Below are 16,265 nucleotides of genomic sequence, written 5' to 3'. Positions count from 1 at the left end.
AGGAGGTTACTCGCGAAGTGGGATCAACGAGAGTGGATGAGATGACTTGGGAGCAGTTTGTGAGGAGGTTTGATCAGGAGTTTGCATCGTCCATCGAGGTCCAACGTTTGGTGAGAGAGTTTCAGGATCTACAACAGACTACAGAGACTGCGGCGGAGATCACCGCCAAGTTATGCATGTGGGAGCAGGCTCGACATGTTATGCATGTGGCCAGCCGGGTCACATGAGTCGGGATTCCCCCAAGAAGGGCCTGATTTGTTTCCACTGCAATCAGACCGGTTATAAAAAGGCCGATTGTCCAAGGATGGTTAGAGGAGGAGGAGCGGTGGCAGCGCCTACGCCCGCCACAATGAGGATTACTGATAGCCGCCCGATCAAGGCGGAAGCTCCTGCGGTGAAGAGTCACGCATTTCAGTTGACTACCGAGGAGGCCCGAGCAGCGCCAGACGTCGTGCCCGGTATGTGATCTATTTATGTTTTATTTATTTTATTTTTTATACTTATATGTTATGATCTTGTATAGGGATCTTTTTGGTCAATGGTTTTTTGGGTCATATTCTTTTTGATTTGGGGGCTACCCGATCATTTGTATCTCTTGTGCTCAACAAGAAGTTTCGAGATGCTCTGGGTACATTGGATTCTCCACTTGAGGTGGAGATTGAAGATGATCGTAACGTGAGCGTTGCGAGGGTATTTCGGAGGAGTGTCCTGAAAATGTTCGGGGAGAGGTTTCTTATTGATTTGGTTCTGATTCCTTTGAGAGGATTGAAGGTGATCATCGGGATGGATTGGTTGGGGTTCAATGGGGCCATGATAGATTGCGAGTGTCAACTAGTGAGGGTTCGAACCCCAAGTGGGGGAGGACTGGTTATCCATGGGGAGAGTGCCTCGTATGGGCCAAATCTTTGTTCGACTGCAAGGGCTAGGATATTTCTTCAGCAGGTTTGTTCTAGGTTCTTGGATTATGCCTCGAATACGAGGGTGAACGTCACGTCAGAGATGGTCAGTGTACCTATTGTGCGGGATTTTTTGGATGTATTTACAGAGGAGTTGCCTGGGGTGCCTCTCGAGAGGCAAGTGGAGTTTCGGATTGATTTGGTGACTGATGCGGCTCCGATAGCCAAGGCGTCGTATCGTCTAGCTCCGCCTGAGACGCAGGAGCTGTCTACATAGCTTCAGGAGTTGCTAGACAAGAGATTCATTCGTCCGAGCAGTTCCCCATGGGGAGCACCGATCCTATTCGTGAAAAAGAAGGATGGGTCGCACCAGATGCGTATTGATTATCGGACCTGAACAAGCTAACGATGAAGAACCGTTATCCACTTCTAAGGATTAATGATTTATTCCATCAGCTTCAGGGTGCGTCTTGGTTATCCAAGATTTATCTTCGATCAGGGTATCATCAAATGAGAATTAGGGATGAATACATTCTGAAGATGGCGCTCAGAACTCATTATGGTCATTACGAGTTTATGGTGATGCCACTTGGATTTACCAATGCTCCAACAACGTTCATGGATCTCATGAACCGAGTTTGCAGAACGATGCTGGATCGGTCTGTGATCATTTTCATTGATGATATTTTGGTATATTCTAAGACCAAGGAGCAGCACGAGCAACATTTAAGGGAGGTGATGGAGACCTTGAGGAAGGAGAGGTTGTATGCCAACTTCTCCAAATGCGAGTTTTGGTTGCGTGAGGTGCAATTTCTGGGGCACATCATCAACCAAGAGGGTATTTTGGTAGATCCGGAAAAGATTGAGGTGGTAATGCGTTGGGAGGTTCCGAAGAAGGCATCCGAGATCCGAAGTTTCTTGGGGATAGCAGGGTACTATCGGAGATTAATCCAGGATTTCTCCAAAATTTTCTTACCTTTGACCCGTTTGACCATGAAGCGTGTGATCTTTCGGTGGGGCGCAGATCAACAATCGTCTTTTGAGACCTTGAGGCATAAATTATGTGAGGCCCCGATTCTAGCTCTACCCGAGGGATTGGATGATTTTGTGGTGTATTGTGACGCTTCTATTTCAGGTTTGGGAGTTGTTCTGATGCAGAGGGGGCATGTGATTGCTTATGCCTCGAGGCAACTCAAGACCCATGAGGCGAATTACCCATTCATGATTTAGAATTGGGGGCGGTGGTATTTGCCATCAAGATTTGGAGGCATTATTTATATATATGGGGTCCGATGCACCATTTTCATTGATCACAAGAGTTTGAAATATTTGATGGATCATCAGAATTTGAATATGAGACAGAGAAGATGGTTATACGTGGTAAAAGATTATGAATGCAAGATTTTATACCATCCCAGGAAGGGCAATGTGGTGGACGATGCTTTGAGCCGTAAGACGGCAAGTGATCCGATTTGAGATTTATGATTGAGGATGACGATTATTTCACCTTTATTAGATATGATCAAGGAGGCATAGGTGGAGAGTTTGAAAAAGGAGAATTGGAAGATTGAGCGCATTTGGGGGAAGATTCCATTGTTTGTTCAAGACAGCCGGGGGTTATTAACTCAGCGTGGCAGTGTTTGGGTTCCGACATTCGAGGGAGTGAGGCAAAGGATCTTAAAGGAGGCACACAAGTCCAAGTTTTCTATTCATCTGGGGGCCACAAAGATGTACCGAGACTTGAGATTGAGCTATTGGTGGCCCTGCATGAAGCGGGAGGTTGTGTGGTTTGTTGAGTGGTGTTTGACTTGCAGGAAGGTAGAAGCCAAACATCAGAGGATTCACGTCAAGGTTCATCCGCTACCCATTCCCATGTGGAAATGGGAAGAGATCACCATGGATTTTATCACAAAGTTACCTAGGACGGTGCGGGGTGTGGATTCCATTTGGGTTATTGTGGACAAGTTGACTAAGAGTGCGCATTTTATTCTGATTTCCGAGAGTATCCCCGCCGAGAAATTAGCAGATATCTATGTGCGGGAGGTGGTGGTCAGGCACGGGGTGCCGGTATCTATGGTCTCAGACCGTGATGTTCGTTTCACCTCTAGGGTCTGGAGGAAGTTTCATGAGGAGTTAGGTACTCAATTGTATTTCAGTACTGCTTACCACCCCTAGACCGATGATCAGAGTGAGCAGACGATTTAGACGCTCGAGGATATGCTTCGGACATGTTTTTTGGACTTCAAATGGAGTTAGGATACCTACCTCCCACTAGCAGAATTCTCATAAAACAACAGTTATCATGCTAGTATTGACCGACCCACATTTGAGATGTTATATGGTCGGAGGTGTAGGACTCCAGTTTGTTGGGTGAGGTGGGTAGGGGTGGCAATTGTTGACACGACACGAAAAAATACACGTCACGAAACAAAATTGGGACGAAACTGAAATTTGAATTCGTGTTCGTGTTAAGTGTAAAAAACATGATGTCGTGTCGTGTCTTGTTCGTGTTTAAAATTCGACACGAAATTGACACGATTTAGCATTTATTTTCCGTGTTTTTCGTGTTTGTCGTGTTTTTCGTGTTATGTATGATTAAATATTAATTAAATAAACTAATTTTTTTATTATGTTATCTTTGTCGTGTCATGTCGTGTTTGTCGTTTTTTAATCGGTCCGTTTTCGTGTTAGTTAAAAAAAACACGACATCGAATTGTGTCGTGTCGTGTCAGATAAAAACACGACACGATGGCCCGATTTGCCACTCCTAGAGGTGGGGCATCTATTCATGGGAAGCACCGAAGTGGTTCTTAAGACTACTTAGTTGATTTAGCAGGTACATGATAGAATGAGGGTTGCGCAGAGCCGTAAAAAGAGCTATGCAGAACGGCGTCGATAATATCTTGAGTTCCAAGTGGGTGATTTTGTGTTGTTAAAGATGTCACCTTGGAAGGGTGTCATTCGGTTTTGAAAGAGGGGCAAGCTGGGGCCCCGATTCATTAGTCCATTCAGGATTTCTGCCCAAGTTGGCAGGCTGCTTAGTCAGATCCATAACACCTTCCACGTGTCTCATCTTCGGAAGTGTGTTGTTGATGAGGCCACAATCATTTCTTTGGATGATATTCAGGTATATGGGAGCCTGGAATAGGTAGAGAAGCCTATTTCAATATTAGATAGAAAAACTAAAACCCTTCGGAACAGAGTGGTGAAGCTGGTTAAGGTGCAATGGCAACACCGGAAGGTCTCCGAAAGGACGTAGGAGCCGGAGGATGAGATGCGAGAGCATTACCCGGATCTATTTGCGACTGCGGACTTCGAGGACGAAGTCTAGTTCAAGTGGGGGAGAGTTATAACACTCCAGTTCAGGTATTTACCGATTGGTTTTGAGCATTACATAAATCCTATGGTGCACATGCAACCCTAAAGCTTTGGATCTAGGTTTTCTCTAATTGTACATGCAATAATAATCATCCAAAGCTATAACCCTAATCTAGCATGCATAAATCAAAATTTTTATCTAAACCATAGTTAGAATCATACCTTTCAATTGTAGCTAGCTTGATCGTCAACCTTTGAGAACTTAGCACCTCAAATGTGATGTCTCTAATAGATCACAAACACCACTAGCAATGGAAGAATATTAGAGAGAGGGGGAGAGGCACAAAATCGGCTCAAGATCCTTCTAGGGTTTCTAGTAGCCGATTTCTGCATTCCCAAGGGTCCCTTATATAGTTGAGCAACTAGGGTTTCAGTCAAAACCCAAATCCAGTTACTTAGTACTTAAGCAGCCCATATGATCTTTATAGAAAGGACGAAATCTATATGGGCTATCGATTTCTTCCATCCCTATCCTTAAGGATCCTCAGCCCAACTTTGTAACTATCTTAAAATTACAATATCAGTCTCCTTAATTTAATTAATCTCTTTTGATCACTAAATTAATTCCAAATTAATTCTTGACCAATATTAAATAAATAAATATGATTTATATTTTAATATATTATTCTTATAATATATTAATAAATCATGATTAACCTGTTTCTCCATAATTTATCCAGTCAAGTTGCTATGGTGAAGGCAAACCAAAAGGAGCATGCTACTATCGGGTCAAGTACATACCAAATATAGTTATGGGCTTAGACACCTAATCCAACAGTCTCCCACTTGGATAAGTCTAATAACTATAAATGCAAGTACGACTTCAAAATCCGATTAGAAATCGTAGCTCTCAAAAGGTGTTGTCGAACTCTTACACATCCTATAGATAAGGGAGTCATACTTATTGTCCAGCAGTTTGTTTACCGATTTCTGATTTGTCTAACATAGAACTTAATTGAACACATCAATTTAGTCCTGACCGGTCCCGACACATATGTCAACACCAAATCATCGAGGGGCCCAAGATATCGCTTTTAACCTCTAAGGATAAAAGGAACATATAAAGTTTGACATATATGCTTGTACTAGTTACTCATTAAATCGTACACAACAATATGTTTTATAACATCAAGTTACTGATACGTTTACGCATTATCAATGCCCAACGAACTTGTAAACAACAACTCATATATCATCTCACAATCACTTGTGATGAATTCCATGAAGTGATTCAGATGAAATCCATAAACGGTTTAAAGACTATACGATATTATTGTCTCACAATCACTCGTGATGAATTCCATGAAGTGATTCAGATGAGCGCGGGTTTAATCCAATACTCAAATCTTATTTCAGGAGCACTCGTGAACATTGCAGCAAACCTTTGCTATGTCTAAACGCTTAGACAATCTACAAGCCAATTCATGATATTATTGCCTCAATACCTACTTCCAAAGTATGATCGAATGTGGATTGTTTGAATAATCGTATTATTCTGGAAGTCAAAACATGCAAAATTTGAAAAAATAGTAAACAATTGAGACAAGATAGTAACTTTACTTATAAATAAAACTCCTTTATTGAATCATCAAATGTCAATTACATTTTATCTATTACAAGTTTCTAAAAGATATCTAATCACTAAAACTAATATCGTCCTTCAGCCCAATACTCCTAGCATGTTGCAAGTGCTAAACCCTACTCAGTCCCTTCGTAAGGGGATCTGATGGTTTCTCCTCTGACAATACCCTCTTCACTATGAGGAGTCCCTCTTCTACTTGATGTCTGATGAAGTGGTATTTTCTGTCGATGTGCCTGGATCTACCATGATCCCTCGGTTCCTTAGTTAAGGCGACCGCACCCTCGTTGTCACAGAAAATTTCCATAGGCTCCTTTATGGCAGGTACAACTCCAAGGTCTCTAATGAAGTTCTTTAGCCATACTGCCTCCTTCGACGCTTCGCTCGCTGCTATGTACTCTGATTCACACGTTGAATCAGCTATGGTCTCCTGCTTGTAACTTTTCCAAGTCACTGCTCCCTCATTCAGGGTAAATACCCAGCCCGACTGAGAGCAGAAATTTTCTCGGTCGCTCTGAAAACTGGCATCACTATACCCTTACACTCTTAAGTCATCACTCCCACCAAGCATAAGAAACCAATCCTTAGTCCTCCTCAGGTACTTAACAATGTTCTTTACTTTAGTCCAATGAGCTTTACCAGGGTTCCCTTGATATCTGTTGACCATGCTCAAAGCGAAGGCCACATCAGGGCGAGTACATGTCATAACATACATGATCGAGCCAACGGCGGAAGCATACGATACTTGACTCATTTCCGCCATCTCAGAATCGGTACTCGGACTCTGAGTCTTACTTAGTTTGGTATTGATTTGGATTGGTAATTCCCCTTTCTTTGAATTCTCCATGCTGAAATGTTTCAACACCTTGTCCAAGTAGGTACTTTGACTAAGTCCTATTAGTCTTTTAATTCTATATCTCAATATCCTTATCCCCAGAATATATGCAGCTTCTCTGAGGTGCTTCATAGCGAAACACTTCCCAAGCCAGGACTTAACCTCCTACAAGGTTGAGATGTCGTTTCCTATAAGAAGTATGTCATCCATATTCAAAATGAGAAAGCTAACTATACTCCCACTGGCTTTGACATATATACATGATTCATCCTTGATTCTCGAAAAACCAAACTCTTTGACCTTTTCATCGAAACAAGGATTCCATCTGCGAGATGCTTATTTTAATACATAGATGGATTTCTCAAGCTTACACACTCTATTAGGGTGCTTCGCATCGAAAAAAACCCTCTGGATGACTCATGTAATCATCTTCAGCCAACTTCCCATTAAGGAAAGGGGTTTTGACATCCATCTGCCATATTTCATAATCATGAAACGTAGCTATGGCTAGCATAACCCTTATAGATTTAATCTTCACTACTGATGAGAAGGTCTCCTCATAGTCAACTCCAGGAGTTTGAGTAAAGCCCTTCGCAACAAATCGCGCCTTATATGTGTGTACTTTCCCATCCATGCCGGTCTTTTTCTTGAAGATCCATTTGCACCCGCCTGTCTTACGACCTGGTACATTGTCAACCAAGTTCCAAACTTAATTGTCATACATGGACTGAATCTCGCTGTCCATGGCCTCTTTCCACTTTGCAGACTCTGGGACTGTCATGGCTTCCTTGTAGTTGTTAGGTTCATCCATATTTATTAGTGTACTATCACTAATAAACGTATCACCCTTAGCAGTTATATGGAAACCATATTATATGGGTGGAACACCAACTCTATTGGAACGTCTAAGTGGTAATGACTCATCAAACGGTTCAACATGAGTTTCCTCCTTGGGTTGAGTGTTAGTGGTAGAGGTTCCTTCATCGCTTTATTCTTGAACCTCTTCAAGATCAATTTGCCTCCCACTGTCCTCTTGGCATATGAGTTCTCTCTCTCGGAAAACTCCACTCCTTGCAACAAAAACAACATTGTCACTCGGTCTATAGAAGATATCCAAAGGACTTATGCAGGTAGCCGATGAAAATACATCGCTCACTACGAGGTTCAAGCTTGTTGTGAGTCTCTCGTCTTACAAAATCCTCGCAACCCCAAACCTTGATATATACCAACGAGGGAACCTTCCTTGTCCACATCTCATGAGGCGTTTTGGCAACCTTCTTAGTTGGGACTAGATTAAGGATATGGGTAACAGTATCTAAGACAGACCCCCAAAATGAGATAGGTAACGAAGCTCGACTCATCATGGAACGAACCATGTCCAACAAGGTTCGATTGCGCCTCTCAGCCACACCACTCAACTGTGGTGTCCTAGGTGGCATCAATTGTGAAACAATTACACATTCCTTAAGATAGTCGACGAAATCGATACTAAGATACTCTCCACCTCAATCGGATCAGAGCATCTTTATCTTTCTGCCCATCTGATTTCTCCACTTCTTGCTTAAACTCTTTGAACTTTTCAAAAGTTTCTTACTTGTGCTTGATTAATTAGATATATATACCCATATCTGGTATAACCATCGGTAAAAGTCACATAGAAGCGGTTTACATCCCTTGTGGTGGATCTATAGGGACCACATACATACGTATGTATGAGATCCAATAAACCCTCACCCCTTTCACAAGTACTAGTGAAGGGTGACTTGGTCATCTTTCCAAGCAAACAAGATTCGCACGTGTCATCAGACCTAAGGTCAAATGACTCAAAGACTACATCCTTTTTGAGTTAGGCTATGCGTTTCTTGTTGACATGTCCAAGACGATAATGCCACAAGCATGCTTTGTCCAAACCATTAGACGAATCGATATGCAACACATTATTTCCTAAGTTGTCTACAACCATCACAGTTTCATATATACCATTGCAAGGCAATGCTTCAAAATAGAAAGTACCATTCAAGAAAGCAATAATAGAACCAATTTCATTATTAAATGAAAATATAAAACCTTGTTTATACAAACCATGAAAAGAAATAATGTTTCGTGTCATTTCTGACGAGTAGCAACAATTATTCAACTCTAAACCTAACCCACTACTAAGCACTAAAGAATAAACTCCAATCTTGGTGACATGCGACGCTTTCCTATTCCCCATGATCAAGTTCATCTTCCCATGCTCCACATACCTACTTCTTCTTAAGAACTGTTTGTTTTTTCGAAGAGAAAATACGTGAAGTCTGCGGACCACCTCTACAATCTTCTGTAGCAGAAGAGGTGGAACAAACGGCTGCAACATGTAATAAAAGGTATGTTTGTTTTTTAACGTCAGCAGACTGCTGCAGTAAGTTAAACTAAGGCATGAAGAGGTTTAAAGCAGTTGGTTTAGTGTTGCGCCACGCAGCACGCACGCAACAATTTTTAAGTCAGAAGTCTTCTGAAAAACAAACAGCTGCGAAGGGCCAAGTGCTGCGCGTGTGTTGTGCGGCGCAACAATAAGTGGTCTGAAGTGTTTTTTTTTTTAAAAAAAAACAGCAACTTAGACCCTGAAAATCAAAACAAATGTGAAAACCACATCCTGTATCAAGGACACAAAAAATAGCATGTGATGAGTTGTTAGATTGAATCGTGCAAATACCTGCGAAGGTGGGTTTTATCTTCCCATCCTTGATGTCTTACAGATACTTCGGGCAGCTATATTTCCAATGCCCTTTTTCGTGATAGTGGAAGCAATCTGCATCCTTCAGATTGGAAGAGGGAGCAGCAGAACCACCTTTGGTCCCACTAGAATAGGATCCATCATGTGACTTTCCTTTGTGGCTCTTAGAAGGATCCTTCCTCTTCGTCCCTTTTCGTTATGCAATTGCCAAGACAGGGGAAATAGTAGTATGAGTTGATGCAACAGACTCTCCTTTCAAGCTACTCTCAGCAGTTCGCAGAAGGCCTTGGAGCTTGCTTAGAGTGACATCCTCCTTGTTCATAGATAGGTCATACGAAACTGATCATAACAGGGAGGCAAAGAGTGTAGGATAATATCTGTGGCCAACTCTTCATAGAAGTTAACATTCAACTTCAGCAAGCGTTCCACAAATATCTGCATCTTTTGTAAGTGGGATGTGATGGACTCTCCATCCTTCATCTTTGTAGTGATCATGGAGGCGATGATCTCATACCTTTCCTGCCTCGCACATTGGTGGTACCTTTCCATCACATCTTGGTTCATCTCATAAGGATAGTAGTCCGCGTAGGATTTCCGGAGTTCAGCAGTCATAGTCGTGAGCATAATACACAACACCTTTGTTGCGTCCCTCTCATGAGCATCATATTGAGCGATTTGTTTAGGAGTAGCAGTGTTGTGGTCAATGTCCTTCGGCTCCTTGTCGAGAACATACTCCTTGTCCTTGTAGCGGGTGACGATGCGAATGTTGCGAATCCAATCGTTAAAATTGGATCCATCAAAGATCACCCTCCCATACAAGTTCATGAGTGAGAAAGAGCCAGAAGGGTTGGAGCCAGAAGCGTTGTTGTTCGAGGTAGACATCTGAAAAGGAAAAGAGACAAAGTTTAGATTAGATAAGAATCCCCAATTTAACACCCAAATGAAAAATTGGGCTAGGACCCAACACAATTATTTACAATTCAGAAAAGGGATGTCATAATCTAATTGCAAATCATTTGAAGGTAGGTAAATGACGATTTACCAATTTCCACCATGAAAAACGAAAAATAATATTAAGTTTAAATGAAACGAAATTCCTAGATTCTTTTGAGTTTCAATGAACTTTTCAATGGCATGTTTAAATCTCGATTATGCCCTTCAAGATTGTGACTGGGATACCGATGATCACAAACAAGGTGAGAATAACCATGCAAATGTGCTTGGTACTCTCGATGTCATTTATCACCTAATGAATGTGCTAGTTAACCACACACGCTCCATTGATTTATGATAAACATCGAGCTGCCCTTTGCCACCCTCGCTAGTCCTAAATTAGTGTACCGGTTACTCACGCACGCTCCACTAACGACTTGGCAATGTGTAAAGTGCAATTTCATGGAATAGCAACATTTTCCACATTTTTCCTAAAGTGACTAAGATGGAGAATTTATGAAAACATTTAATTACTTTATAAATCATTATACTTATTAATGAGGAATTAGTTTGTCCTATCCTACCCGTTTGGCTAACGACCCTCCACTAGTCATGAGTGCGGCGGATAAGAATGGATACCCAATGGCAGTCATTTTATAGGCCGCTTCCTTAAACACCCCTTATTGACCAGCTTCGTGAATGAGGCCTACTAACGGTAAGACAGACTTGTCTTTTATATATATATATATATATATATATATATATATATATATATATATATATATATATATTCATTAATATTTTAATATTATAATAGTATAAGGATTGAATTTTAAACTTTTAAAACTCTAGGGTTAAAATTTAAATATTTCAAAATTAAAACTTTTTAAATAAAATTTAAATTCCAAAACTTGAGGGAAAAAATTGAAACTTTTCAAAATATCTTTTAGATCAAATTTGAGAAATAATTAAATAATCATATAATTCATATTTATCACATAATTTGACCTAATCCTCTTTCAAGACAAGATAATTCAAATCAAATAATACAAATAATTAATCTTATCATATAAACTAGTAATTATCTTATAATTTGACAATTATCTTTTAATTGGATGAGGATAATCATTACCATATTATAAAAAATGAATTTTATAAGTAAAAATAGTTTATGGTAATTATCCTAACCCAGTTTTAGTCAAAATCCCAAAAATCTGCCAACAGACCCGCGAACTCGTTGAGTAAGACTTGGACTCGTCGAGTTCACTATGAACTCGTCGAGTTCATATACGAACTCGTCGAGTCCATGCGACATATTCGGATTTTTGACTTTTTCAGCCTTGAACAATTAAGCATAACATCAAATACAATAGAAAAACGACCTAGGCTTTGATACCACTGATGGGTTTTGAGCATTACATCAATCATATGGTGTACATGCCAGCCTAAAGCTTTGGATCTAGGTCTTCTCTAATTCTACATGAAATAATAATCATCCAAAGCTATAACCCTAATCTAGCATGCATAAATCGAAATTTATATCTAAACCATAGTTAGAATCTTACATTTCAATTGTAGCTAGCTTGATCATCAACCTTTGAGAACTTATCACCTTAAATGTGATGCCTCTAATAGATCACAAACACCACAAGCAATGGAAGAATATTAGAGAGAGGGGGAGAGGCACAAAATCGGCTTAAGATCCTTCTAGGGTTTCTAGTGGCCGATTTCTGCATGCCCAAGGGTCCCTTATATAGTTCAACAACTAGGGTTTCAATCAAAACCCAAATCCAGTTGCTTAATCTTTAAACAACCCATAAGATCTTTCTAGAAAGCCCTTATGAACGAAATCTATATGGGCTATCCATAAGATTTCGTCCATCCCTTTCTTTAGGGATCCTAAGCCCAATTTTGTAACTATCTTAAAATTACAATATTAGTCCCCTTAATTTAATTAATCTCTTCTGATCACAAAATTAATTCCAAATTAATTCTTGACCAATATTAATTAAATAAATATGATTTCTCTTTTAATATATTATTCCAATAATATATTAATAAATCATGACTAACCTCTTTCTCCATAATTCATCCAGTCAAGTTTCTATGGTGAAGGCAACCCAAAAGGACCATGCTACTATCGGGTTACGTACATACCAAATATAGTTATGAGGTTAGAAACCTAATCCAACATTTACCTCTATTCCCTTTAAATGAAATTTCGCTGCAAAATTGGTCCTTTTCTTACATTGGGCGTACTTATGAGTATGCTTAGCATACTAAGGAGGAAGGATTACGGAAGCGAACAATGTACATATGGCGTACGAGTAGGTATGCGGGGCATATGTGGCAGATGGCCAAAAACCCAAATTTTTGGACTTATGAACTATTTAAGCAATCTTTCACATTTGGACCAAATCGTAATCAGCCTCTATAGCCTCATTTCAACCCTTAACCCTATATTTTCTTGTGAGAGTTATTCTTGAGCTTAAAGAATGTTTTGGTGGCCATTTTAAAGAGCATTCAAGATGGTGAAGGTGGTGATCAAGTCTTTGATGTCATTGAGCTTCTAGATCCTGCATGAAGTTCATCTTGAGGAACTTCTAGAGGTATAAAGTTATATCCTTTGCACTCCTTTTGTTAGTTTGACCTAGGTTTTTAGTATGAAGCCCCTTTTGGTTAGTTGTACCCTCTTTTGTGAGTTGAGCAACTGCAGAGGCTAGGATTGTTAGATCTAAGCTCTTTGATCATGCTTAATGCATAACGGTGCCATCTTGGAATTTGTATTGAAACCATGCATGAGTTTCTGGTCTCATATGAAGTCTTAATGAGAAGAATGAAGTTTTGGAGTCCCTTATGGCATGCAAGGGCATAAAGTTGCCAACTTTATGCCCTAGTGTACGTTGCGCGTATAAGCAAGAGGCTCGGTACACTAAGCATACTGGAGTGGTACGTTGGGCGTACGCACCCCATATGGGTTTTTTTGGATTAATGTCTAAGTCCATACCTATAATTAGTAATACTTGACCCGACCCGACATGGTCCATTTGGGTTGCATGGCATCATGCATTTGGATAGACTATAATGAGAGAAATAACACTTAAGGTTTGTTAATATATTATAAGTTCTAATATATTAATAAGATTATTTAATTAGTATTGATCAAGAATTCATCTCGGATTAATTAAGTGATCAAAAGAAGACTAATTAAATATATGGGTTGATTGTGTAAATCATCCATAATTGTATAGTGGGCTAAGACTCCATGGATTATCAAGTTGGGATAAAACCCATAGGATGCTCCATGGATGCTCCATGGTGTATTTGAACCCATGGATCCAAGGAAATGGAAAGCCATAACAATTAGAGTTTACCCTAATTATGAAACTATATAAAGATCATATTGTTGGGAAAAATCGGCCACTATGTGAGTGATAGAAAGGGCTAGACGATTTTATGGAGTGTTCCAATTTCTCTCAAGTCATTCCATTTGTATTTGGTGTTGTGTGAACCATTTGAGGTGTCACACTTGGGGCACTAGGCACTCAAGCTTCATGAAGACATTCTACATCAAAGATGTATGTAATTCTAACTTAATATATTCATATGAAGCAATGTTATTATGCTAGTTAGGATGAATACCTTGGAAAGTTCATATTTGCATGTATAATAGAGAAAACATAGATCCAAGGTATTTAGGGTTGCATGTACACTTAGGAGTGTTATAATGCTCAAAACCCAAGCGTGGTATCAGAGCCTATGCTTGTTTTCTTGTTATACCTGCAAAATTGGCTTAAAATCGAATTTTGATGCTGTCTATTCAGCCGTCTCGCCGAGTCCACTGATGGACTCGCCGAGTCCAAGGAAAAAAGCATCCAACTCGCCGAGTTGGTTCGTGCACTCGACGAGTTGGACCCCCAGACAACATATATTTGATTGTTTTGGCTAGAATTGGACTAGGAACATTACACTAAGATGTTTTTGGACTTATAAACTTGTTTTTGATGTGGTAATGTTCATGCTAATCCAATTTCAAAGATAATTGTCAATAGATTCATGTTTTGTATTAGTTTAGTGATTAGGCTAATTACATGAAAAATTTTGATTTGAATTATCTTGTTCTTATGAGTTGCTTAGATTAATAGAAAAGTTAATTGATTATGTGTTTTCAATCCATTTTAATGTAAGAGTTGATTCTAAAATGTGTTTTTGTAACTTGTCCTCAAGTTATATGAAAAGTCACATTTAAGTTTCATAAAACTCATAAAAGTTGGCATTGGTTACAAAAAATGAAGAGTATTGTCCTCAAGTTATGGAGGTTTAAGAGTCACTTCATTAAGTAATAAAATGTGTAACCTTAATTAACTCCATAAGTTACAAAATAAATAAAAGTTACATTCTTTAATAATTTAAAGTCTTCCATAACTTGTCCTCAAGTTATGGAACTTGAAGAGTTTTTGGATTAAAACTACTTTAAACACATAAGTTATGGAATTAATTAGTTTTGAATAGTTTCAAAACTTGCCCTCAAGTTTTGGAATTTGAAAAGTTTTCTCTTATGAATACTTTAATTCCAAGTTAGCCCTTAGAATTTTAAAATTTAAAATTCAACACTTATACTTTATAATATTATAAGTTAATAATATTTATATATATATATATATATATATATATATATATATATATATATATATATATATATACATATGTAAGAGTAAAGTTAGTTTTACCGTTAGTAGGCCTCATTCACGAAGCCGGTCTATAAGGGGGGTATAAGGTTACTGCCTATAAAATGGCAGTTTAATGGGTATCCACTCTCACCCACCGCTTCCTTGACTGGTGGAGGGTCGTTAGCTGAACGGGTAGGACAAGGACTAGAATTCTCCCTTCATTAAAAGTATTAATGATAAATATTAAGTTACTAAACCTTTTTATAAATACTCAATCTTAGTTACTTAGGAAAATGTGAATTTGGTGCTAACCCATGAAATTACACTTTGCACTTTGTTTTAGTCGGTTAGTGGAGCGTGTGTGGTTAACCGGCACACTAACTCATATTTAACAAGGTAGGCAAAAGGTAACTTAATGTTTATCATAGTATCGATGGAGCGTGTGTGGTTAACCGACACATCGATTTAAGGGTAAACACTTAAGGGTACCAAGTATATTTGCATGGTTATTCACACCTTGTTTTGTGATCCACGGCATCACAGTCACCAAACCTGAAGGGTACACCCGAGATTGAAACATGTCACTGAACAGTTCAATGAATCTCAAAAGATCTAGAGTTTCAAATCCAAGTAAACCTAATTAAATTATTTCGTTTTCATGGTGGAAATTGGTGAATCGTCATTCACCTACCTTCAAATATTTTATAGCTTGGATTACGGCATCCCTCTTCTAAGTTATAAAATAGTTTGTTGGGTCCTAGCCTTAATATTTCATATTGGGTGTTATATTAAGGAATTGAAATCAACTATCTTGAATATCTCCCAAAAGATGATCTTCCCAAATCTCTTGAAACAAGTTTTCCTAAAATGAAGATGATGTCCCATGGAAATCATACTTCATTCACCTCCTCCAATTATTCTCCGGAACCCACAAGTTCTTGAAAAGTTTAAGGTAACTCAAGCCCTATTGGCAAGTAAAGGTCTATTTGTGATCACATCTTGGAGATGTAGTCACATATTGACAAGCCGGGAGAGTTGGGTTTCAAAGTCTTGAGAAAGCTAGTGGATCAACTACTTTCTAAGTCACATAGTGAGTTCTTTTGGGACACCTATGAAATAGACTATGACAAGACCCTTAGTGATCTTATCTATTTGCTAAGATCAACTTCCTAAAACTTTATGGACATTGACAATGATGACATTGGATATCCAGTAAAGCTCTCCCTTCCCAATGGAAAGGGATCGGCCATAGTCAACT

The 16,265-nt window shown here is 39.2% G+C and overlaps 1 protein-coding gene across 1 annotated transcript; it reads left to right on the top strand.

Annotated features, from left to right (window-relative positions):
• The first annotated feature begins 349 nt into the window (after positions 1-349).
• LOC145095184 (uncharacterized) lies at positions 350-1,173 on the top strand. Its single transcript, XM_079033108.1, has 2 exons — positions 350-458; positions 524-1,173. Exons 1-2 carry the CDS (start codon positions 350-352, stop codon positions 1,171-1,173), a joined length of 759 nt encoding a protein of 252 aa, XP_078889234.1.
• Positions 1,174-16,265: the final 15,092 nt, after the last annotated feature.

Source organism: Lactuca serriola, chromosome 3 (genome assembly GCF_051521515.1).
Source record: "Lactuca serriola cultivar US96UC23 chromosome 3, Lser_US96UC23_V15, whole genome shotgun sequence".
Taxonomy (NCBI): domain Eukaryota; kingdom Viridiplantae; phylum Streptophyta; class Magnoliopsida; order Asterales; family Asteraceae; genus Lactuca; species Lactuca serriola.
This window is presented reverse-complemented; position numbering and strand designations above follow the sequence as displayed.